Source organism: Haematobia irritans, chromosome 3 (assembly GCF_050003625.1).
Source record: "Haematobia irritans isolate KBUSLIRL chromosome 3, ASM5000362v1, whole genome shotgun sequence".
In the NCBI taxonomy this organism is placed as follows: Eukaryota; Metazoa; Arthropoda; class Insecta; order Diptera; family Muscidae; genus Haematobia; species Haematobia irritans.
In genome coordinates, this window is record NC_134399.1 from 58,402,266 (window position 1) to 58,428,804 (window position 26,539).

General features: G+C 33.3%; 3 protein-coding genes across 5 annotated transcripts in view; 2 read left to right on the plus strand and 1 right to left on the minus strand.

Moving 5' to 3' along the window:
* The window catches only part of LOC142229797 (NIF3-like protein 1), a 58,534-nt gene that overhangs the window by 6,378 nt on the left and 25,617 nt on the right, over positions 1-26,539 (minus strand). The window lies entirely within an intron of this gene.
* On the plus strand, positions 1,803-4,067 carry LOC142229793 (sodium/bile acid cotransporter 5). The gene is made up of 2 exons (XM_075300370.1): positions 1,803-3,086; positions 3,146-4,067. The coding sequence occupies exons 1-2, from the start codon at positions 1,818-1,820 to the stop codon at positions 3,464-3,466; spliced, it is 1,590 nt and encodes a 529-aa protein (XP_075156485.1). The 5' UTR covers positions 1,803-1,817; the 3' UTR covers positions 3,467-4,067.
* LOC142229794 (hepatic sodium/bile acid cotransporter-like) lies at positions 15,098-26,488 on the plus strand. 3 transcript variants are annotated; one of them, XM_075300372.1, is made up of 3 exons: positions 15,098-15,202; positions 20,318-21,514; positions 25,894-26,488. In XM_075300372.1, exons 2-3 carry the CDS (start codon positions 20,447-20,449, stop codon positions 26,263-26,265), a joined length of 1,440 nt encoding a protein of 479 aa, XP_075156487.1. In that variant the 5' UTR covers positions 15,098-15,202; positions 20,318-20,446; the 3' UTR covers positions 26,266-26,488. The 3 variants fall into 3 exon arrangements, with proteins under 3 accessions (XP_075156487.1, XP_075156486.1, XP_075156488.1); XM_075300371.1 differs by having other exon boundaries at positions 15,132-15,262; XM_075300373.1 differs by having other exon boundaries at positions 15,175-15,223.

Sequence of the window (26,539 nt, forward strand, 5' to 3'; positions counted from 1 at the left end):
GCTACTAAACACATATATGTTTATAGGCTATTTCTAAATTAATATATGTTTGCATCCAAGCATATTATATTTACAAACATTTTATGTCCCAAACATAATATGTTCTAACATATTAACATATATGTCCCAAACATGTTACGCTAGTTTATGAACATTATATGCTTGCACTCAAAAATATTGTGTTTAAAAATTTGTGTTCCAAATATATAATGTTTATAGCCAAACATATGAAAAACAGTCTTTTTCATCCGTGTAGTTTGAATAAGATTTGGAAGATGATGATGTTGATTGATTTTTGTCGCGAAATTTATTAAAATTTTAACAGGTTGGCTGATAAGTCCCCCGTCTGACACATAGATGGCGTCGCTAGTATTAAATGCATATTATTTTTATATAGTACCAACCTTCAAATGATTCGTGTCAAAATTTGACGTCTGTAAGTCAATTAGTTTGTGGAAAAAAGGAATTTCGTATTTTGATAAAATACTGTTTTCTGAAGGGGAAAAATACGGTGGAAGCAAAAACTTGGCTTGATAATGAGTTTCCAGACTCAGTCCCAGGGAAATCAACAATAATTGATAGGTATGCAAAATTCAAGCGTGGTGAAATGAGCACGGAGGAAGGTGAACGGAGTGGACGCCCGAAAGAGGTGGTTACCGACGAAAACATCAAAAAAATACACAAAATGATTTTGAATGACCGTAAAATGAAGTTGATCGAGATAACAGAGGCCTTAAAGATATCAAAGGAACGTGTTGGTCATATCATTCATCAATATTTGGATATGCGATAAGCGAGGGAAGACTCAAAAGTCCGCTGGCAAAGTAATGGCCTCTGTTTTTTGGGATGCGCATGGAATAATTTTTATCGATTATCTTGAGAAGGGAAAACCATCAACAGTGACTATTATATGGCGTTATTGGAGCGTTTGAAGGTCGAAATCGCGGCAAAACGGTCCCATATGAAGAAGAAAAAAGTGTTGTTCCACCAAGACAATGCACCGTACCACAAGTCTTTGAGAACGATGACAAAAATTCATGAATTGGGCTTCGAATTTCTCCCTACCCACCGTATTCTCCAGATCTGGCCCCAGCGACTTTTCTTGTTCTCAGAACTCAAAAGGATGCTCGCTGCAATGAAGAGGTAATCGCCGAAATTGAGGCCTATTTTGAGGCAAAACCGAAGGAGTACTACCAAAATGGCATCAAAAATTGGAAGGTGGTTATAATCGTTGTATCGCTCTTGAAGGGAACTATGTTGAATAATAAAAACTAATTTTGACAAAAAAATTTGTTTTTCTTTGTTATACCGGGGACTTATCAGCCAACCTGTTATCAGCTGTTTTTAATAGCCCTTGGAGTTATGAGTTCCATTTCTCCATTAGATCGAGAAAATGTTAATCGATTGTGAAGGTATTCAAGTTCTTTTGTGTAGTTGTAGCAACACATTTTTTTCAAATTCAATTAAGATGAGCCTGAATCAAATCGGGCTGCCACTTTAACCTAATTAAGATATTACTTGCAACAATTTTTTTCCAATAAATCGCCCAGTGTGTGGATTAAAATAAAAATGCCAATAAATGAAATAATTAAATTACAAACAAACTGCAAAAAAATATGCTCATAGGACAATGATCTCATAGGTAATCTATAATTATATTTAGACCATTTAATTAATAAACCCATGTTTCAATCAGTTTACCTCAATATTCTGAAACTGAAACGTTCTTTTAACTGATGTTTATAAACAAAAGAATTTTTGAGATAAGCATAGGCGGATTGTGCACATATATAAAAGCAATTTGCCAATTTAGAACAATGATAAATCAATGGCAGTTATCATGGTCAGAAAGTGAGACCAACGGGCTTATTATATACGTATGTACATGGATTAGGGGCAGAGTAAATAATGCAACAATTTGCTGGGAACACTTTATTCATATCGCTGTCTTTATGGCCCTAACAAGTGGAAGAAGAAAATACTTTTCGGAATGTCTCAATAGTCTTCCAACAAACATGAAAGTAAAACCATCAAAAAGTTCTTCATTGGATCGAGTAAAAGCATGCAAATGGATATCGGTGCTAATCATTGTCATCTTTAACCAATTCCATAGGGCTGTTGCAGAGGACTACGGCTCTATTTTGGGGGCTTGGCGTGTGCAATATGGAAACGATGAAAGTTTCAATGAATTGCATTTATGGACCTCCTCTAAGGAAATCGTACCACTAGTTATTTACAATGTAACTGAAACGGATAACCAAAATCTCTACTTCGAAATTGAAAGTGGAAATCCGAAATTGGTGTCAGTCAAAAAGAAGCTTATCAATATAACCGAATTCGAGAGTTCCTCATCATGGCAAGGTGAATTTGTGATAGAGGGATTACATTTCGGTTATACTGATTTGTATGTAACTCTAAATGATCCCCTGAATAGGCGCATAGAATATTCTCGCGATATTTTGAAAATAATTTTGAAACGTGAAAAAGGAATATCGGATAACACTCTCACTTATATTGCTGCTGCTATCGCCTTACTGATGTTTGTTAATCTGGGGACTGTATTGGATTTGAAACGTGTAGCCACGATCTTTACTCGACCTATTGGACCCCTATTGGGTATTTGCTGTCGGTACGTGATAATGCCTGGATTGGCTCTTGGTCTGGGAGCTTTGATGTTTAAGGATAACCAGAGTTTACAGTTGGCCCTCTTCTTTACCGCATTAACGCCCAGTGGGGGTATTGCTAATATTTGCAATATTTTCCTTAAGGGCAATATTAATCTTTCCCTGGCAACAACAACGGTGAACAGTTTATTGGCGCTGGGCATGTTACCCCTGTGGATTTATCTATTGGGTCCGGTACTCTATGAAAATCAAGAATTTGATTTGCCTTTTGTGAAGTTGGCTGTTGGATGTGTCGGCCTTTGCATAGCTCTCATTGTGGGTGTCATTTTGCGTTTGTGTATACCCAAGACAACGCGATTCATCTTTCGCTTCCTCAAGCCATTGTCGATAATTCTTAGCTTGTGTTTGATAGCTCTTACGGTGGGCTTTAATTATTTCATCTTTCAGGAAATAACATTCATGGTAAGTGCCGATATTATGAAATAACTTCCAATTTCTAAAGACGTACTTTTTTATTGCAGATATTTTTGGCAGCCTTCTGTTTATGCGTTCTGGGCTATGTCCTATCTTTTGTGCTGTCCAAGTTGTTGTGCCGTACAGCTACGGACTCTATGACCATAGCAATTGAAACTAGTGTTTTAAATATGACACTGCCAATAGTTTTGTTGGAATATACAATGGAGCAACCCATGACCGATATGCTTATTGTAGTACCTATAACAGCGGCTTTAGTTTCGTTGTGTTTGGTTGTAGTTTTCTATATAGTAAGGCGTATCTTTGGCTGGAACTCTTCCACAGATCCTGATTGCTTCGATGAGCAAGCATTTCTGGTAGAGCAGTAATATTAGACTATGCCACACAGAAAAAAATCTCACGAAAAATTTTCCAATCAAAATTTTAATTGAGTTTTAAAAAATATTCAATTAAAAATTTAATTGGTTCAATGAATTTTTTAATTGAAACGAAAATCAATCACAAAAAATAATAGTATCAATTATTTTTTTAATTGGATCAATTAATTGTTTAATTGACCTTCAATTAATTTTTTAATTGATACTATCATTTCTGTGATTGAAGACATTTCAATTAAAAAATTAATTGGATCAATTAATTTCGTGATTGAATCAGAAAAAAAATTTTTTGTGTGCATGAAGAACAAAAGTTAATGAATGTTGGATGAATGCAAAAATTAAAAAAAGAAATATTTGACACAAGGTCCGTTTGTTTGTGCTGTAAATCTAAGCCTTGAAGGACTGTAATAAAACCCATAACACATTTATCCATAAGAATTACGAAAATGTACAATCCCGACATCACTTGTAAAATTACAGTGAACAAGTTTTAATGTTTAATATGCTCATATCGGTATAGATTTTTTTATTTAGTTTTATCTCGTGTGAGTAATTCACAATAAACTGCTATTGTGGCTTTAGAACAAGTCAAGTTATCATAAATTTCTATCTAGCACTACCTGCGAGATTTCCATCCACTAACCATTATGGGGAACAATGTTTTTAATAGCTCATACAAAAAGTTGTATACAGAAGCTATAAACGCATATTATTATCGACTATGAATGGATATGGTCTGTCGAAAACTGCAACGTTTTTTAGTATATGTCGAAAACGTTTACATTTTATTTTATTATAAGTCAAAACGTCGATCTAAAGACAATTTAATATATACGGCCTCAACATTTTGTTCTTTTAAATTCCTGGCTAATTTTATATATTTTCTACACGCAAAGAAAAAAACGTTTGGAAAAGGTGTACCGAAAACGTTTTTCTTTTGTTAGAGTTTTTTGAATTTATTCAAAAATTTTAAACTTTTATCACCAAAAAATTCTTTTGTTACAAAATTTGTATTTTTTCAATAAACATTTCGTTTATATCAAGCGTTGTTTTTTCTGACTTTAAGTCTTTAATAAGACACATTTTACAGTTTCATAGTAAAAATGTAATATAGTAGTTTGTAATGTTGAACATCTTTTCGGAATCTTCCGAACATACCTGGAATATATGAAAACAAAACAAAAAAAACTTTTTGGTGTTCGGTCGAAGTAGCGATCGAGCCCATAACCTTTAGTATGCAAGGCGGACGTACTAATCATTGCTCCACGGTGCCCAAATAAATGTATGTTTCTGTTAAATAAAGATTGTTTAATCGGCTCGAGGGCGCCGAAAACTATGCTATATAAATATAACTGTTTGACTGCGTTGCTTGTGCGTTGATGGCTATAACGATAATTGACCATATATGATGACCATAACAGCTACGTAGCCCAGTGGATAGTGTGTTGGCAAATTGTATGGTCCGCGGTTCGATTCTCCGTCCAGGCGAAAGGTAAAATTAAAAAAAAAATTATAAAATCTAATAATTTCTTCTACATTGTTTGTATTACAGAAAAGGGTGCTAAGAACTAAAAAAACTCGTGGAAGCGAAAAAGATGAGAAGGAAATTGGAATTAGGCAGAAAAGATTGTTTTTTTTTTTTTTGAGTTTTTTTTATGAAATTCTTTTTACATCCTAAAAAGAATAAACGTTTATCACAAAAAGTATATATTTTTCTCCCAAATAAACTTCCTTACAGCGAAAATTAAATGAGAAACGATCTATGTTTGTCTAAAATTTCATTTGGGAGGAAAGAAGTATTTTTTACGTGTATATCACTTCCACATGATTTATTTTTTCCATTTAATTTTAGAATTTTTCGCTACTCGAACAAAAAGTAACAAAATCTTTAAACCACTTTAAGTTTTAACTCATTTTAAGTACTTTATGAATTATAAAATAGTTCAAAAAAATTGAGAGATCAAATTAGATCTGAGCTGATCCGAAAATTTATATAATTATATCTAATTGCTATAGAATTAGAACTGATCAGATCTCAATAATGACATAGTTCTAATGCCTTAGATATATTATATATAGCCCTATATGTAGATAGATCTGATATTAGATCTTGTCACATATGGGATTATATCCAGTTACATCTAATTGTATATCATCAAATCTGGATCACAAGTGACCAAATTTGAGATCTAATCACAGGTACTTCCACATATTATTGGCATTTGATTCAATAAAAGATATCTGGTTGTTGAAAATAAAAACACTTCGTGTCAGCTTCTCTGTAATATACAAAAGTGCAATCAAAACAAGAGCGTAACACTAAATAATCTTGAACTTGAGTGTTTATATTTGCTCTTTTGTAATCATACAATAATACAGGGTGTTATAAAAGATAGGTAAATATATTCCCCAATTTAATTTATAAACTATTTCTATTAAGTAATTTCCAATTTACAAATATCAATGACTCTAACAGTTAAATAAACTTTCATAAGGATGTTTCTTCCAGGATGTTCGTAAGAAGACTAAAATAAATGCAGTAAACACAAAAATTACTTGTCCAACGTTTACACAAAAAAAAATATCACCAAAATATTTCCAATTAAAAAGTTGATTGAAGAGGAACATTTGTTCAATTAATAAATTAATTGATACAATTAACTTTTTAATCATGGTAGAAGCATTAAGTTAATTAAGTCAATGATTGAAAATTTTAAAATTTTTAATTAAAAAATTAATTGACACAATGAGCTTTTTAATCAAACTCTGAAGACTAAGTCATTAAAAAAAGTGATGGAATTTTTTAATTTTTAACTAAATATTTATTTCAAACAATCAATTTTTTAATCAAATTAAAGACACTAGGTTAGGTTAGGTTAGGTTAGGTTAAAGTGGCAGCCCGATTAAATTTCAGGCTCACTTAGACTATTCAGTTCATTGTGATACCACATTTAACTAAAAGTACCTATTACATATGGGCACTTCTAGTCTTAACCACTGAACCTTCTCTATTATTTACTTTTGTGGAACCAACCAGATTGCTCCAAATACATTAACAAACTGCTTAAGTTAACGTTTTCCAGGTCAGCCAGTAATCTAAAGCTATATGCTCCTAAAATTCGCTTACGCCTTACACAAAAAGCAGGACACTCACACAAGAGGTGTTTAATTGATTCCTTTTCCTCCACGTCATGACAGCTTATACAATAGTCATTATACTTCGCACCTATAGTTTTTGCAAATTCGCCTATCAGGCAGCGACCCATTATAGCAGATATTAGGAGTGCTATCTGACGCCTTGAGAACACTAGCATATCTAGTGTGCGGTTTAAGTTTAAATGGGGCCATATTTGCTTGGTGTCGTTACAACCCTTGCAATTTTCCCATCGAATATTGGCCATCATAACAGCCTTCTCACGCAGTAAGAGCTTGCAGGTGGCCAGAGGCATACCAACAGATTATAGTTCCCCTGGAATCTGTAAGGTAGTTCCTAGCCTTGCTAACACATCTGCTTCACAGTTCCCCGGTATGTTCCTATGACCAGGCACCCATATTAGGTGAATATTGTACTGCTCAGTCATCTCGTTGAGAGATTTGCGGCAGTCTATGGCCGTTTTTGAGTTAAGGAACACAGAGTCCAAGGATTTTATTGCAGGTTGACTGTCTGAGTATATATTAATGCCAATATTTGTTGGAACATTACTTCTCAGCCAATTCACGTAGAACCATCCAAATTTTCAACCACCGTCACATCAGCCGCTTCAACTGAGTCATCAAGGGCTTCCTCTTCACAGATCTCGGTGACTCTCGCAACAATCCGCGGTTCAGCTTTGGTGAGGCTTGAGCCTGTAGAAACTTCCCGCATATGATTTTCGCCATAGTCTGCCGGTTTTATGTCTCCTTCGGCTTCGCTAGGAGATTTTTTCACTGCTGACTCTACCGGTGGCTTGTCCGTTTCGGTATCCTTTGGCTGATCGCTTTTGTATACCTTCATATGGATATCATGAAAGCCATAACTTACGCGTCCTTGGGTCTGGGCTAGATGTGGCAGCGACCCTATGTTTAATATAAACACCGCATGTCGTCTTGGTCCATCCACCTCATCCAAACGACCAACCTTCCAATCGGCGGTAGGAAGATCTGGGTTACATTCTTTTACTCTCTCTAGTATTGACTCAGGATCAGGAGGGTTTGCCGGTATCCATGCATGTGCTCTAGGTTTAGCCGGTATGTCTTTTTTATCGACTAACTCCAAAGCGGCTCCTTCCCAAACTTCACCAATTAGCATCAATGCAGCTTTAAAGCAATCCATAGACCTCTGGTCTGCAAAAGCTATTAACTTATATCGTCCTTGATACCATCCAGCATCTTGCTGTCGAGGACTTGGTCCGGGAAACTTTTTTCGCACCTCTGAGTAGACACCAGACATCGCGTTCTCAATTTCCCCCAATTTTTGCCTTGGAATCATACCGTCCAATGCTCCTTTATTAATAATAGCCATCACAAGGCTGTCTTTTGCAACTGAGGCAAACGATCTTTGATCACGTTTAGAGGATGGTAGCTCATCCGGTGATCGTTCCCTTTTTCCAGCTTCAAGAATTCCTTGAGCCCATTTTAAGGAATCGCTTTGCTTAGCCGACAACGTGCTTGGGTCGACTGATCCTAATTTCTTTAGGATAAACAAAGCATTTCTTCGTTCCTTGAATCTCTTTCGAGAGGGATTGCCTCCTTTTGATGTCGTCACCTTAGAAAAGGTTCGACTTGCCAAAGTGTCACCGCCAGTCGACCCGTCTACAGGTCGACTAATTGGGCCTGACTCTTGGTCGCTGCCCAAATTTATAACTTCAGTCGTTACCCGTCCACTGGGCCCTGAAGTTAGCAACCCAGTGGATGACTTTGAATTTCGCTGCATGGTGGTTTATTATTTCCACCACACGTGAAATTCGTAATAAGTACTTATTACGATGAAATACTCCGCTATTAGAAAACACGTCCGTTCAGTTCGACGGTTGAAAAAACACTAAGTCAGTTAAGAAAGTAATTGCAAATAGTTACATTTTCAATGCAAAAATTAATTTAGTTTTGTAATCAACATCAATTACATTTTTAATTGAGTCAATTAAAAAATTAATTGAAATTTGCTAATGAAATCAATTAATTTTTAATGTCCAATTAAAACTGTGATTGATACTATCACTTTCGTGATTGAAGTTGTTTCAATTAAAAAATTAATTGGATCAATTAATTTCGTGATTGAATCACGAAACAAATTTTTTGTGTGTACGAATGCGATTTTTGAGTAACCTAGAAACCCGAAACCTAGATTCCAATGATTTTTTACTTGACCAATAGTTGAGTAAAAAATCACATCGAAGGTGATTCGACTATCTCCGTTGAAGTGCGGTCAAGTTGGTTTAATTAAATCTGAAATAATTCTATGTTATTAATATTGATAATTTATTGTACTTGACTTTAAACCTAAAAAGCGTTCGATTACATGAGAAGTTCATATTTTCGATTATATTATAGGGGCCTTTTGCTTGATACATTACGTAATTAATATTTGAAGCCGTGTTTGAGTTCGGAATTTTAAGTTTATTTTAACATCATGAGAAAAGATGAAGGAGTGAACAAAGAAAGATCTGTTTCACATAACAGGTACGCAAAGCATACATTTAGAGGCACATCGTGATTAAGTCACTAGCTCGGAAGCAATATCAAAATTATTCCAAAAAGTCAAACGTTGACATTTTTAAATTTACCTGGTATACCGGTAAGATATGGGCGTTTTTTCTCTCCCTTAGCGTTTTTTGGTTTCTCATAGCTTTTGAACGGTCAGATACTTTTCTTCAAATGAAAACAAAAAATTAATGCTTTTCGCAAATTATAATTTTCTTGTACAAAATTCGACATTTTTAACACGATCAAAAAATTCGATGTTCAATGACTTGACGTATAAAGGGTGATACGGTCAAAATTTGGTCAATATAAACTTGACGTATTTCTTTCAATTTTGCATTTAAAAAACCTGAACACCCCTCATTTGCTCCTATTTTGATTTTGGAATTCACTCTTCAAAATGCCGTCGAAGCAAGAAGAGCAGCGTATAAAAATTTTGCTCGCGCATCGCGACAATCCGAGCTACTCGCACGCAAAGCTGGTAAAATCGCTAAAAGTTGCCAAATCAACCGTTACAAATGTAATTAAAGTGTTTGGGGAACGTTTGTCGACAGCCAGGAAGTCTGGATCGGGGGGAAATCGAAAACCGGAAGCCGCTGAGACGACAAAGAGAGTTGCCGGTAGTTTCAAGCGAAACCCTAACCTCTCTCTCCGAGATGCCGCAAATAAGCTGGGTGTATCGTCTACAACCGTGCATCGAGCCAAAAAACGAGCCGGACTATCGACTTACAAGAAGGTAGTGACTCCAAATCGCGATGATAAACAAAATACGACGGCCAATGCGCGATCCCGGAGGCTGTACACGACAATGCTGACGAAGTTTGACTGCGTGGTAATGGACGACGAAACCTACGTCAAAGCCGACTACAATCACAGGACAGGAGTTTTATACGGCAAAAGGAAGGGGGAAAGGTAGCAGATATTTTCAAGCACATAAAACTGTCAAAGTTCGTAAAGAAATATCTGGTTTGGCAAGCCATCTGTACCTGTGGCTTAAAAAGCAGCATTTTCATAGCTTCCGGGACTGTCAACCAAGAAATTTACGTGAAAGAGTGTTTGAATAAACGTCTGCTGCCTTTCCTGAAGAAACACGGTTGTTCCGTATTGTTTTGGCCGGATTTGGCATCTTTCCATTACGGTAAAAAGGCCATGGAGTGGTACGCCGCCAACAACGTGCAGGTGTTTCCCAAGGACAAGAACCCTCCCAACACGCCAGAGCTCCGCCCAATTGAGAAATACTGGGCTATTGTCAAGCGGAACCTAAAGAAGACCAAAAAAACTGCTAAGGACGAGCAGCAGTTCAAGGCAAACTGGCTTTCTGCGGCGAAGAAGGTGGACAAGGTGCAGCGTTGCCAGAATTGTTTCACCAAAAACCGCTAGATTTGCCAAAAAAAATAGCTAAAAAGCTAAAAAATGCTAAAAAATAGCTAGAAAAAAAGCTAAATTTTTTTGTATCAAAAGTCACATTTTTGATTGAAATTTAACAAACTTAAAGGCTTTATTTCACTTACAATGCATATTATTTTCATTTTAATTCCACTTCTGTGAGACTGTAACAATAGCTAAGGCATATTAGCTCTGTTTGCGTATTCGATACATGTTGATTACTATCACAAATTTTTTACTGGAAGTCCTTCGTTTTGTGGGAGCTACTTTCCCAACACCTCTATTTTATTTACTTGTTATTTTAAAATATTAAATGATCTAAGCATGCTTTGGATTTGGTAAAAAAAATGATTTGTCATTTTTTTAAATAAAATTTTTGTTTGGTTTTGAAATTGTGAAAAATTCGAAATACATTACTTTTATTTAAATTGTAGAAAATACCTATAGTTTACATTTCCCAGTAAAAACATTTTCCTTTTCTTCATGAGCTATCAAAGTGCTTTAAAAACGTGCTAACGCCAACTTAAATTTCCAAATTCAGACTCGACTTCAAGTAGAAATTATTGTATATATACGTTTTTAAAATAAAGTGTTGAAAAACATCTTCTATTTTTGAACGCTATTTTGGTTTGTGGTTAAAATGCAAAAACTCCTCACATTTAAAGACTATTTCATTAATTCTTCCTTCTTTCATGAAAACATACCCATTTTTAAGTTGAATCACTTAATTATAAGGACAAAACGACTTTATCGTCTTTTGGACAAGGAAAACAGTTTATATAAAAGAAATTCACAAATGCTATTATAACCAAAATTCGCGTTCGTATTTTAAGGAGACGACAATATTTTTTCAGTGCACAAAGCTATTCACATCTACTATTTTAATTTGGTAATATCGTAATAACTTTAGAATACTATAATAACATAAAAAGGATAAACGAGTCAAATGATAATATTCCCAATAATTTACTGACAGTTTATCTAACAACTTTGTATGGTAATAGTAGATTTAAAGTTTACGATAACTTTTATGTATATAATGAAAGGTGTATTTGCTACAAAAATGCCCGCATAATGGCTGGACTCATTATTAATGTTTCAACTGAGCTTTGAAATATGTGGAAACCCTTATACTTGCAGCAAGGCTTAGATAAAAACGCCGATTTATCCATATTTCAATAGAAATATATCGAAATAAAAAAAGCCAAAAATAGCTAAAAGGGTCAAGAAAAAAAGCCAGAAAAAAGCTAAAAGCTAAATGCATTTTTTTCCCGCTAATCGTCTTCAAAAAAAGCCAAATCTAGTGGGAAAAAAGCTAAATTGGCAACGCTGACAAGGTGGCTGTACAAAATGATGGCAGATGTCAAGCGTGAGGCCCGGCAATTCGGATTTGGAAAAGCGAAAGCCTAACTGAATATTTTTCCTGAATTTTATACTAATTGAACTTGAAAAAGAAATTTAATTTGATTTTTTAAATAAACGATTTCACCGATTTACACGCGTTTTCCCTTGACGGTATCACCCTTTAATAGATTGATATGAACTATCTTCTGAAAGTCTATATGGAAGCTTAACCAAATGGACCCTATAAACTAACCGTTACAGGTTTTTTAGACAACAAAGTTCGTTTCTCATTTGCTTTTTGCTTTAAGGAAGTTTATTTGGATGAAAAGTATATACTTTTGTGAAAAAAAAAAACAATCTTTTCTGGCTAATTTCATTTTTTCTCACATCTTTCTACTTCCATTTTTTTAGTTCTTAGGACCTTTTTCTGTAATACAAACAATGTAGAAGAAATTAATCGATTTTATAAATTTTATCGATCCGCGCACCATGCAATTTGTAAGCCAACACACTATCCACTGAGCTACGTAGCTGTTATTGTCACCAATAGACCAATAGAAATTATCCATATAAGTTATATTTATATAGCCACGAGTCGATTAAATAAACATACATTTAGTTGGGCATCGTGGAGCAGTGGTTGCTACGTCCGCCTTGCATACCAAGGGTCCTGGGCCCTGCTTCGACCAAACACCAAAAAGTTATTTTTTTGTTTTTTTTTTACATATATTCCAGATATGTTCGGAAGATTCCGAAAAGGTGTTCAACATTACATACTGCTATATTAAATTTATGCTATGAAACTGTAAAATGTGTCTTATTAAAGACTTAAAGTCAGAAAAGAACAGTGCTTGATATAAACGAAATGGAATGTGTTGTTGGTTCAAAAATATTTTTTTATTGAAAAAATGAAAATTTTGTAACAAATGAATTTTTTTGGTGATAAAAGTTTAAAATTTTCGAAGAAATTCAAAAAACTCTAACAAAAGAAAAAACGTTTTCGGTACAAGTTTTCCAAACGTTTTTTTTTTCCTTTGCGTGTAGCCTTTTAGTCATACACAGTGGATATATACTTCGCAAAAAAAACATTTTCACTAGAAAACTGATTACCAATAGTGAGGCATTGATTCCCAGTGGTGAGAGATACCTGGTGACTGACAGGGCTGAAACTGATGGCATGTCGCTGCAACCTTGCCGATCCATTATTTGAGAGTAATAATGGATCCATTATTTTTAAGAAAGGGAGCTACTAAAAGAGTTTGTTTTATGTATGAAGTTTCTTTCAATCTGCTTGCGTGTGCCTTTAAATCTGGTCTATAAATAGTCATACTTGCCTTGCTTGTGTGGTGATGGCTATAGGTACCAAAGATTATAGATTTGAGGAAGATAGGAAATTGGCTTGAGTCATACCAAATATTGCATTTACCATATTATAGGGTGATACGGTCAAAATTTGGTCAAGGGAAAACGCGTGTAAATCGGTGAAATCGTTTATTTAAAAAATCAAATTAAATTTCTTTTTCAAGTTCAATTAGTATAAAATTCAGGAAAAATATTCAGTTAGGCTTTCGCTTTTCCAAATCCGAATTGCCGGGCCTCACGTCTTCTTTAGGTTCCGCTTCTTCTTTAGGTTCCGCTTAACAATAGCCTAGTATTTCTCAATTGGGCGGAGCTCTGGCGTGTTGGGAGGGTTCTTGTCCTTGGAAACCACCTGCACGTTGTTGGCGGCGTACCACTCCATGGCCTTTTTACCGTAATGGCAAGATACCAAATCCGACCAAAACAGTACGGAACAACCGTGTTTCTTCAGGAAAGGCAGCAGACGTTTATTCAAACACTCTTTCACGTAAATTTCTTGGTTGACAGTCCCGGGAGCTATGAAAATGCTGCTTTTCAAGCCACAGGTACAGATGGCTTGCCAAACCAGATATTTCTTTGCGAACTTTGACAGTTTTATGTGCTTGAAAATATCTGCTACCTTTCCCCTTCCTTTTGCCGTATAAAACTCCTGTCCCGGAAGCTGCTTGTAGTCGGCTTTGACGTAGGTTTCGTCGTCCATTACCACGCAGTCAAACTTCGTCAGCATCGTCGTGTACAGCCTCCGGGATCGCGCTTTGGCCGTCGTATTTTGTTTATCATCGCGATTTGGAGTCACTACCTTCTTGTAAGTCGATAGTCCGGCTCGTTTTTTGGCTCGATGCACGGTTGTAGACGATACTCCCAGCTTATTTGCGGCATCTCGGAGAGAGAGGTTAGGGTTTCGCTTGACACTACCGGCAACTCTCTTTGTCTTAATGAAACAATGTTAAATTTTAGGCAACAACAAAAAAATTACATTTTCCCCTTTATGGAAATTTATTTCGTGCACTTAAATTCTTTTTATTTGCATTTTAATGCTATGTCAATACTTGTCGTATACGCGTTTGGTTCGAGTATTAAACTAATCTGGTAAATGGTTCGATCTCCTCAGTAGCTAATTTCCTATCATCCTACAATTTATACTATTTGATAACATAAGTACTACGTGGCCCAGTGGATAGTGTGTTTGCCAACAAAACATATAGTCCATGTTCCATCTCAAGTGATGGTACGGGATGCTGTAACCACCAATTACCATTTTCATTGAGCATCGCGTCGAAATAAATGCGACTTATATTCTGAGAACATTTTGAAAGCTGCTTTGGAGCTGTGGACATGCACATGTTTCAGTCTTAGACCACGAACGTACTAACTGTACTATACAACTATAAAGGTTAAAATATCATGGTAATTTCGTTCTCACAGTGGTAGGATTCGCCAAGTACAGATCCGATGGACGATGGACTTCAAAATATGGCAGTATGAATGTGCTGAGGAAATCCATTGCTCGGGAATGAGCCAAAATGCCGATAGATTATATCCTTGGATCTTGCAATTCATTGCATGACCAAAACAGAGAGATTAACTTATTTATTGCTCATCTTTTGAATAGGATATATTCTGGTGATAGTGCTTTTCTGTGTAAATAAGCATTCAATGATTGCCGTAATTTCGTAAGTCTATGTTTTTTATATGTTGTAGGGTAAATATGCAGTGATTATTGCCAACACTAAGATGTTTATTCTCATTTAATTCCCCATAGAAAACTAAATCTTATAATAATTGACAAGAATATCTATCAATGTGAAAACAAACAATTAACAATCATAACTTTTTCTACGTTTATCAAACTGACTGGCATTCGTTTTACTAAACAATTTATTGCATTATTTAGTCTGTTAGTCGTACGAAATTGCTTAAGGCGTTTAGAATTCGATATGTCTACCGGGCGGAACACTTGTACGGTTAATAGTTGAGAATGTAGACCACTTGAGAAACGAGCAGAATTATAGAGATAACGTAGTTTTTTCCTAATTTCTTAATAAATTTAATAAAAATTGATAAGGATACAACGATCTTGTTGGAAACTAGGAAGTCAACCGCTTTCGGTGACTTTCAGAAATTGTTGCCCTTTTCAAATTGAATATGGCATTGAAGTTTTTCAATGTAACGATTGCGTTGCAAATTAACGTTAATTGTTTGATAAATTTCACTTTCAGACATTATTAGTGACCAAAAGTCCCATATTGGGCTTATCTTTAACAAATTTAATGGCTAGTGGGTAATTATGACTGGCATTGCGACAGAAAAACAACATATAAGGGTTAATTATGTATTTGGTTGAACTTTCTTAAGGTGGATCCCGTGAACCATAACTATGTGAGATTTTATCGTGCAAAACTTTTTTTTTTAAACCACGGACAGTACGTTTACATACTATCCTCTCAAACATCCTATTTATGTGGTCTTGTGGAAAAATAAAAACATAGTTCAAGGTGCTGCATATTTTCTGATTTTTAAATCCTGTTTATTAGCCACTATACTTCGGTACATATCTTGACCTTGATCATCTACATACATAGAAAAAAAACCATGCCTCCGAAACTAAATTTGACACTAACGAAGTTCTCTTTTATTGCTAACGTTGTCATGCTAAAGACAAATAAATCTTACTTTATGGTACCAGTTGCCACATTTGTCCCCAATGAAATTTGTTTGGCCTGAAACAAGTCTAACTACAAAAGAAATCTTCGTCGGTCTAAAATTTTATTTCCGAGGAAAAAAAATAAATATTTGCGTGTAGGATTCAAGCAACAACGAAGTGAAAAATATACCACAAAACTGAAAAAATGCAGGATCAATAAATATCATGCGTATGATGATAAATCCATCGGCGATGGAGTGGTAACTTACTAATTTAGAATGTTTTTCTTGAAGCTCGATCTCGACAAGAGAGATGGACTTTAGCTACATATATTCAACAAAAAAAAATTATGTAAATCTTGTCAATATATTTATATATTTTGAAGAATAATTCTCCACCAACATCTTAAAGTAACATTTATGAATATATATTCGCTATTTATAAATCTATATACGCTATTTATGAATCTGTATACCCAAAAAGTATTTTCTTCCTTCCAAACGAAATTTGAGACAAACAAATAGCGTTTACCATTTACTTTTGCTGTAAGGAAGTTTGTTTGGAAGAAAATTATGGACTTTTTGTGATAAACGTCGACTTATTTACAGGCTGTGAAAACAATTTAATAAAGACTAACTCAAATTTTTTCTTTAAATTTCCTATATTTCTCTTTATACACTGAAAAAAATATTAACGTGAAAATATTAACGTGACTAACGGAATTCGTTAAATTGACCTTTTAAAGGCTTTGAATTGCTTAAATAAACGGAAATAAATAAAATATTAGAGATTAGGCAACCTAAATTTTATTGGGAAAAATGTCTTTAAAATAATGAAATTTTATTTAAAATAATGTTTATAATCTTTGCTTCAAATATTTTTTTATTAAATTTAGGACACAAATTTTATAAATTTGCATCCCACCGTTAAAGGAAAATTTGTCTTAGTCTTCGAACTAAGGCAAATGTTCCTTAATGTAAAGCAACACATTTTTGATTTAAAGAAATTGTCCTTAAATTAACAAAAATATTGAATCTTTAGGTTTAAGATAAAAACGCTTCAAATATATATTAAGACTTATTTTGAGGATTTAGCATCTTTGGTTTAGCCATCAACAAACAATCAACGCATACAGTCAAGTCGTTCTATTTATAGAGCAAATTGTTGGGCGCTCACAAGCCGAGGCAAATAAACTTTATTTAAAGAAAACAAAACACTTTAGTCGGCCCCTTTCTTACAAACGATGTACCAAATACAATTTTTGGACACGAATTTTACATATATTCCAAGAATTTTGGCAAGATTTCGAAAGAAGAAAATTTTTACCACGAAACCTCAAAATGTGTCTTACTTAAGATATAAAGTCAGAAAAGAAAGATGATTGATATATACGAAATGGACTGTTATTTAGGAATAAAAAGTATTCGGTTTATTGCAAAAATAAAAATTTTGTAACAAAAATTGTTTTGAATTTTTCGGTGAAAATTTCGCAAAAAAAGTTTTCCAAATCTTTACGCTTAAAAAAAATTTAAATGGCTACCGCGAATATTGTTCTTTTCTTACATTTTTTAAGAAATTCTTCCAAAAGTTCAAACTTTTATTGAAATTGTATCTTTCGAAAAAGTTTGGAATATATGTAAAATGACATTATTTCCGTTCTATCAAAATGGATGTTTGATGGTTCTATTCTCCATCCGGACAAAAAGTGTAAATCCTTCACTTCTAACACTAAAGTTAAATGTATGTTTCTAAATTATTGGTATTGCAATAAAGAAAATGATAAGAACTAAATCATGTGGAAATGAGACATAGTTTCCTCTTTTCCACATGCACTGAAAAAAATATAGTCGTAAGATCAAAGATTTCATGTCTTTAAAATACGAATGCAAATTTTGCTTAGCATAGAAGACGCATTTCTCTAATATAAAGTTTTTTTCCTTGTCCAAAAGTCGATAAACTTTTCAATGGAGTCGTATTGTCCTTATAATTAAGTGATTTCACTTAAAAATGGGTTCCATAACATGAAAGAAAAAATGTTTGGGTTAAGGTCAACTTGACTTTAATAATTCAGAAAAATTCTTTAAATTTAATGAAATTGTCTTTAAATTTGTTGTCTTTTTGCATCTTGACTACAAAGCAAAAAAATCGTTCAAATATAGGACATGTTTTTCAACACTTTATTTAAAGACGTTTTGGACTTGAAACATAGCATAAATTCTACTGGAAGTCGAGTCTGAATTTGGAAAATAAAATTGTCGTTAACTTGTTTTTAAAGGACTTTGATGGCATATGAAGAAACAAAGTTGAAAAAAAAACGAATAATTAAAATTTGGCTCCTAGAATCAAGTACACAAAACCCAAATTTAAAAGAGAATTGTGTCTTAAAAGTATCCTTACTTGTATTCTCCGTTTCTTTGGCTCGGAATCAATACCAAAATTTTTAAAGTAAAGACAAAATCTTTGGAACCGGGCATGCTTTTTTTGCAGTGTGAGAGAGCAGTTAGCCAGAAATTTTGTTTACAATTCTCCTTTGAGTCTATTCACCTGGATGGACGTAGAAAGCTTTTGAGCTGCTCTAGCGGCTTCTTCTAACTCTTCTGGGTTAGGAGAACACCGCCTAAGAGAACTTATCTTTCTACAACTCTTTTAAGAGCTTATTCGCATGGGTAGGATGCAAGCAGGGCTTTCTAATGAAATCTGTCGCGTTGATTTAAAACAAATTACCTCTATTGGTAGAACAATTAAAAAAATCAGCAATCTCTAGTATCTTGTTCATATCCCGCAAAAGAAGTCAAGTCTTGCAGAGAAAAGAGATCTTCGAACGATGTTCGTAGGTCTAAAATTTTATTTCGGAGTGAACTGAACTTTTTCTGTGATTTCAACCATCGGGTTTTTATTATTTTTTTTGGTATCATATCTCAAACTGCCGCTTTAAATCAGCAATGGTTTAGTTGTAAAAATAAATCCATTATTTTTTTATAGATTGCGTTATTAGGCGTAGTAAACAGAGATCTGTAATTTTCACAATAGATGGTTTTATTTATCTGTATGTACACGCAAAGAAAAAAACGTTTGGAAAACGGGTACCGAAAACGTTTTTCGTTTGTTAGTTTTTTGAATTTCTTCGAAAATTTTAAAGTTTTCTCACCAAAAAAATTCGTTTGTTACAAAAATTTTTATTTTTTCAATAAATAAACATATTTTTGAACCAACGTGTGTTGGCCCATTTCGTTTATTTCAAGCAATGTTCTTTTCTGACTTTAAGTCTTTAATAAGAAACACTTTACAGTTTCATAGCAAAAATTTTATATAGTAGTATGTAATGTTGAACACCTTTTCGGAATCTTCCGAACCTATGTATGTAAAAAAAAACTATTTTGTGTTCGGTCGAAGCAGGTATCGAACCCAGGACCCTTGGTATGCAAGGCGGACATACCAACCACTGCTTTACGGTGCCCAACAAATGTATGTTTCTGTTAAATAAAATTTGTTTAATCAGCTCGTGGGCGCCGCAAGCTATGCTATATAAATATAACTTATGACGATAATTTTCTATTGATGACTATAACAGCTACGTAGCCTAGTGAATAGTGTGTTGGATTACAAACTGTATGGTCCTCGCTTCGATTCTCCGTCCAGGCGAAAAGTTAAATTTAAAAAAATTATAAAATTGAATAATTTCTTCTACATTGTTTGTATTACAGAAAAAGGTGCTAAGAACTAAAAAAACTAGTGGAAGTGAGAAAGATGTGAGGGAAATTGTTTTGTTGTGTTAGTTTTTATGAAATTGTTTTTACATCCTGGAAAAGAAAAAACGTTTATCACAAAAAGTATATACTTTTCTTCCAAATAAACTTCCTTACAGCGAAATGTATATGAGAAACGATCTTTGTTTGCCTAAAATTTCGTTTGGGAGGAAAGAATTATGTTCCGATATTCGGAATTGCAAGAATTATTTTTCTTGTAACGAAAAAATGGAGATACTCTCGGACTCCAAAACAATTTTAATTTGAAATTCTCATTAAAGAAAACTATATTACTAAGGTTTAAGTTTAAAAGTTTCAGGATTAAAAAATTATGGCCAAACGAAAAGTTTGTGATTTGCGATTCCATGGGAGATAGTAATTACATAAAAAATTTTTAGATTCTATAGGAAATGGTGTAATTATGGGGCAAAATTTTCCTTATAATTTTATAACTTTTTCATATCATTTTGTCAATGATAAATTTTCACACATACACACCAAGGTGGTAAGCGTGGACAATAAAAAACGTGCTGCCTGCCAAAAACAGAGATCATATCAGAAAATTTTTATTTAAATACAACGATTATCGGGTAGTTACCAACAGTATAGGCGTCGCAAGAACCAGTCAATATCATCGTAAAAGAACAAACTAATAACACAAACGTTTCTTGAAAATCAATTTAGGAGTATTTAAATCAGTCTGCGGATTGGATGAACGGCCGGTAGACATCCATACGCAAGAAAATAAATCTTTGTGAAAAAAAGTGAATTATAATATTGAATTACGATAATTTATCAAAAACAAAAAAAATTATGAAGTGCCTAAAATACATCCTGTTCGTGGTGCTAATTACGCAGACTATAGATTTTGCATTAACACAAAGTTTAATAAATGGAACTGCGGCCACTGACGATGAAGAAATATTTACAATGAACGATTTTAGTAATGTTCCATCTTGGTCGGTTATATTCAAGGAGAAGAGACTGAACATGTCCATGACCGAAGTCAACGTTGTTGAATTTTCTATAGAAGATATAGATCCTGAGTGGGGTGCCGATTATGAGTTTCATATTTTAGCCGAGGACCCAGAAACAGTCCTTTTGTCCCATAATATTATAAATTCTAAGGATATAAAGCCAGGACAAACAACATGGCATGGAAATTTTACCGCTGAAGGTCTATTCATTGGTCATAGTCCTGTATATGTTGAATTACGCCGACCCCATCAGGAATCGGAAAGAGCCTTGGAAAAACTTCATATCATTGTTTTACGTAAACCGGGCACAATGGACTTCGTTTTCCAAATCCTTGTGGGAATATTCGTTATGATTTTATACACTAATTTTGGAGCCGTTTTGGAGTTGGATGCCTTGAAACAGATTCTTATTAAGCCAATTGGACCTATTATTGGATTTGTGGGCCAGTTTATGATTATGCCCATATTAAGTTTCCTTATCGGGTATTTACTGTTTCGTGACATGATTGAATTGCGTTTGGGCTTATTTTTTACTGGATCAACACCTGGTGGCGGAGCTTCGAATATTTTCACCGTTGTCTTAAATGGAAATTTGAACCTATCCATAACAATGACGGCCATTAGTAATTTAGCCGCTTTTGGAATGATGCCTTTGTGGATTTTTACCTTGGGTGCTTTGATCTTTAAAGATGGCAATTTGGTGGTACCCTATAAGACAATTGCCACTATGTCCTTTTCATTGGTTCTTCCATTATGTGTTGGCATTGCTTTGCAGAAATACTATCCGAATGTGGCCAAGAAGATGTCGAAAGTTTTGAAACCCTTCGCATTTGGATTTATCCTGATTATTATGGTATTTGCATTTACCGTCAATTCGTACATGTTCAAATTATTCTCATGGAAGGTAATTAAAAATATAAATATACATTTATACACATACAGTGGAACCTCTTGGAAGTGGTCACCCACGATCGCCATTTCTGAGGTGTCCACTTATGAGAGGTTAATCTTAATGTGTTAGTATTGTAAAAGTTGTCCACTTTTGAGAGGTATGTTTTTGTTATTAGAGTGTCCATATTTGACAGGTTCCACTGTATTAGGGTCTACACTCAGACGGTCTTGAAGTCTGTTTTAATTGAATTTAGAAACAAAGAGTTCAAGCAAAAAATTATTTTTTTATTCAAAATAAAAGTCAATCATATAAATTAATCGGGTGATTTATATTATCATTCCGTAAGCGAAATGGGTTTCGCGATTTAAGTAAAAAACTACTTTATAGGCAGGATTACGGACATGTCCAAAAATACGGTCTTAACGTTCGTTAGTTAACGGCGGTGGATTATCCCACCTCAGTAATGCTGGTGACATTTCTGAGTATTTCAAAGCCGTTCGTACTCGCCTATAAAAAGGAGGTCCCTTGTCATTGAGCTTAACATGGAATCGGTCATCACTCAGTGACAAGAGAGAAGTTCGCCACTGCGGTATCACAATGGACTGAATAGTTCAAGTGAGCCTGATGCATCCATCCGACTGCCACCTAACCAAGCTAATATAGGAAAGAAATTAATTTGAGAAATTTCGACTATAACATACTATATTACAAACTCCTATATGGTAAATATAAATAAATATTTTCCGATATATTCATTAGGCAAAAGTACTTTTAAATCGTACTATGGACATATCTGCAATTATATTCCCTATGTCAGTTAGGAATATAACTACTAACCGGAGAGAAGATTTTTTTTACATTTTACTTTCTGTTAACTGGCAGTTAATGCCTAACGGAGTTACATGAAAATGATTGTTAAAGAGAAATTTCAAGTTAACAATTGCAAAAATATCTTTAGCCACATACGAAGTTCAAGATGGACGCAATTTTGGGAACTTCACATTAATAAAATATTATGCTTTATTTGTATATAACTTTTTTTTCCTCCTTTATAGTTAATTTAACTAAAGTAAACAAAAAATTATTAAAGTGAACTACATAAGGATAAAGTGGATTTAGAGTATGGTCGACTTAGTTTTGTTGGAATTCTCGAAACATTTTCCCAGTTCTAGTAAATTTTTATTAGCAGTTTATCCTATATAATAAGAATTCACTGTAGAATTTTGCCTATGGCTTAGTTTGTTTGGGTTGGATATTATTCAGTAGATAAGAGGTTTTCATTGTTTTTAGTAAATTTCTTCTGTCACGAGAAATTAAAATTACTTGCATCCACATAAAATCAAAAATTGAACTAAATATGTGTTACTGAAGTAATTGGAAATGAAACCGGATAAGATTTTCTCAATGTACTCATTAGTTAAATTTTGCAGCAATTTATCTTTATGATTTTTTTTCTTTTTAAAGTTACCAAGCACAATTTTAAGATTAGAAAATGAGTCAGGGAAAAGATGATTGAACGACGTTTCTTAAATGCGTGAGTAAATACGTAGGAAATTTATGGGTTTGATTTGTTTATTTTAAAAAATTTATTGCGTACATACATAAATTAATAATATTTATAGGTATACACCAAAAAAGTGATGCTAACCACTATTCCATAGGGTTCCCAATATACACGCAGAAAAAATATCACAAAAATATTTCCAATTAAAAAGTTGATTGAAGTTGGAAACTTTTTTAATTAATAAATTAAATGGTACAATTTACTTTTTAATCAAGATAGAAACATTAATCTAATTATTGACTTAATTGAAAATTGAAAGTTTTTGAATTTTTAATTAAAGGATCATTCGATACAATTAACTATTAATCAAACTCCGAAGATTAAGTTAAGAAAGTTGTGGAAAGGTTTTTTTGTTTGTTTTATTTTTGTAATCATACTAAAAACACTTAGTCAGTTAAGAAAGTAATTGAAAATAGTTACACTCATATTAAGAAATTGAGTTTTGCAATCAACATCAATTAAAATTTAATTGAATCAATTAAAAAAAGATTTGAAATTTGCTAATGAAATCAATTAATTTTTAAATCAAGTATTTTTTATGCCCAATTAAAACTGTGATCATTTTCGTGATTGAAGACATTTCAATTAAAAACTTAATTGGATTAATTAATTTCGTGATTGAATCAGAAAAAAATGTTTTTGTGTGCAGTATACATTTTATAAAAATCTATAATTTTGGTGTCATTTCAATAAAGTTATTTTCTATTCAACAACAATTTTTTAATCATCTTTTGAGGATGATTATTTAGACTGTGTGATGAACTTTAAATTATGGTGGACATGATTGGAAATAAACCAGAGAGAGGGAGAGGTAGAGATAAAATCGATCTCAGATATCTATATCGCTAGGATAGACTACTTGGTCTGGCCAGACCAAATTTGACTTTGAGCGCTTAGTGATCGAAAGCTTATCGCCTATCCTAGGGATATACATTGTAGAGCTCGACCGAAGCGAGGTTTTCTGGCCGAAGCCGATGTTCGGCAAAAAAACAATAATCGGCCGAAGCTGATTATTTTCCTGAAATTTGTAATTAAAGAAATTTAGTGTGTTTTAGTTCAATATTAGCATATTTTATTTGAAAAAGGCAGAAACAACAATTAGAGTTAGTTCAGTCCATGTCTTATAATATACTTTTAGAACTACCATAAAATACTTTTTAGTATTAAAAATTCAGTAGTTTTATATTATAATAACAAACAAGGATTTCTATATTTTTTCTGCGTTTTTTGTTTTGTGCTGGGTATTTTAACTGAGACAAATTCAACACTGGGACATTTCGATATGAAATAAATTTTTCAAAAAGCTTCGGCTTCGGTTTCGTTTCCTTTGGCCAATGCTTCGGTCAGCTCTAATATACATGATACAACAATTATAAATCTTAATTACTATTAAAAATTCATCTTTCAATTTTTTGAAATGTTAGATATTGATTTTTGGACTCTCGAACTTTTTTTCGGCATATTAAAGTTCTTTAATTTAAAATTCTTAATAGCTCGATGCTTTCAATAATGTGGAAGAATTGTTGTAAATTGTAACTTTGAATTTTGTTCAGCACAATATTCTTCATTGTACAGCTACCCAATTTAAGATCGAATCGTTTAACTCTGAGGGTTCACTCAAAAGAAGTGAACCCTCTATTTCACTAAAGCCAATTTAACTTTATTTTAGTTCATGGTATTATTATGTTTGGAGAAATCCAAATTTTTGCGTACGTTAAATGAAATTATACACAAATGAAGCAAATTCGTACTTTTCACAAAATAGTTCATTATTTCTTTAAATTTGTAAATTTTACTACAAATCCGCCCATGTTGAACTTCATATGATACTAAAGACATTCTTGAAGACTTTAACAATTAAAAAATGAATTATGCCTAAAAAATTTTCTGGAATTTGTAGAAAAATATTTACTTATTTTTGCATTGAAAAAAATATTGTCGTGAGGTCAAAGATTACGAATGCAAATTTTGCTTAGCATAGAAGACACATTTCTCTAATATAAAGTTTTTTTTTACTTGTCTAAAAGTCGATAAACTTTTCAATCAACTTGACTTTAATAATTCAGAAAAATTCTTTAAATTTAATGAAATTGTCTTTAAATTTGTTGTCTTTTTCCACCTTGACTACAAAGCAAAAAATCGTTTTAATATAGGACATGTTTTTCAACACTTTATTTTAAAGACGTTTCTTACATGAAACATAGCATAATTTTTATTGGAAGTCGAGTCTTAATTTGGAAAATAAAGCTGTCGTTAACTCGTTTTTAAAGGACTTTGATAGCATATGAAGAAGAAAAGCTGAAAAAGCGAAAAATTAAAAGTTGCTTCCTAGAAGCAAGTACACAAAACCCAAATTTAAAAGAGAATTGTGTCTTAAAAGTATCCTTACTTGTATTCTCCGCTTCTTTGGCTCGGAATCAATACCAAAATTTTTAAAGTAAAGACAAAATCTTTGGAACCGGGTATGCTTCTTTTTCAGTGTGTGATATTGGCGTTATGTCAGCATTTGTAATTCTGTTTGGTTAGAATTTTCTAAAAATAATCTACATTTTGTAAAATTAACCAACATTTTTCTTCCTGGAGGGTTCATTGTTTTTCAGTGTATATATATTCAACGAATTCTTAGGAAAGCAAACGATTTTGCCTTTTAAGGACAATAAACCCTTGTAATTGTGACAACATTTTTCTCAATGCACTTTCGATTAAAAGTCGATAAATACTATTAATACACAATGACTATATTTATATAATGTTGAACTTGACACTTATAGAAGAAATAAAAATTAATGTTCTAAAATTGTTCTAAAACTGATATTGTTAATTTCAGATTTTAATAGCCAGTAGCGCTTTACCATGGATAGGCTACATAATCGGTTGGTTGCTCGCAATTATCTGTCGTCAATCACCACGTGACGCATTAACTATTGCTATCGAGACGGGTATTCAAAATACAGGCATTGCAATTTTCATGTTGAACTTTGCACTACCACAACCCCAGGCTGATATGACAAGCGCTGTACCTGTTGCCAACTCAATGATGACACCATTACCTCTCCTAGTAATCTATATAATAAGGAAAATATTTTGCCGATCTTCTACAACCACCGAACAAGTGGAGAAAGCTGAAACCAAAGACGCTAAACTCGCTGAAGTCGAAGCCATGATGGAGAAGAATGAAAAGTCCGATTGGCACAAATGAAAAGCAAAACAACTATTGATCGTATTTGTATATATGTGATAAACTATAATTATGTTAAAGCGATGTGATTATTTCCAAGAAATATTGTTAAATAGTGTAATTAGTTTATAGTTTATAGGTTCTATTTAATTTTGATTATAATTAATGTGCGATATTGTCAAAATGCCAACAAAAAAACTGTATTCATTAAGGAAAATAAAGTTTAAAAAAAAAATCATACCTATCTTCCAGAGTTTCCATTTAGATAATCTGTGATCGATCTATGGGGTCCTCT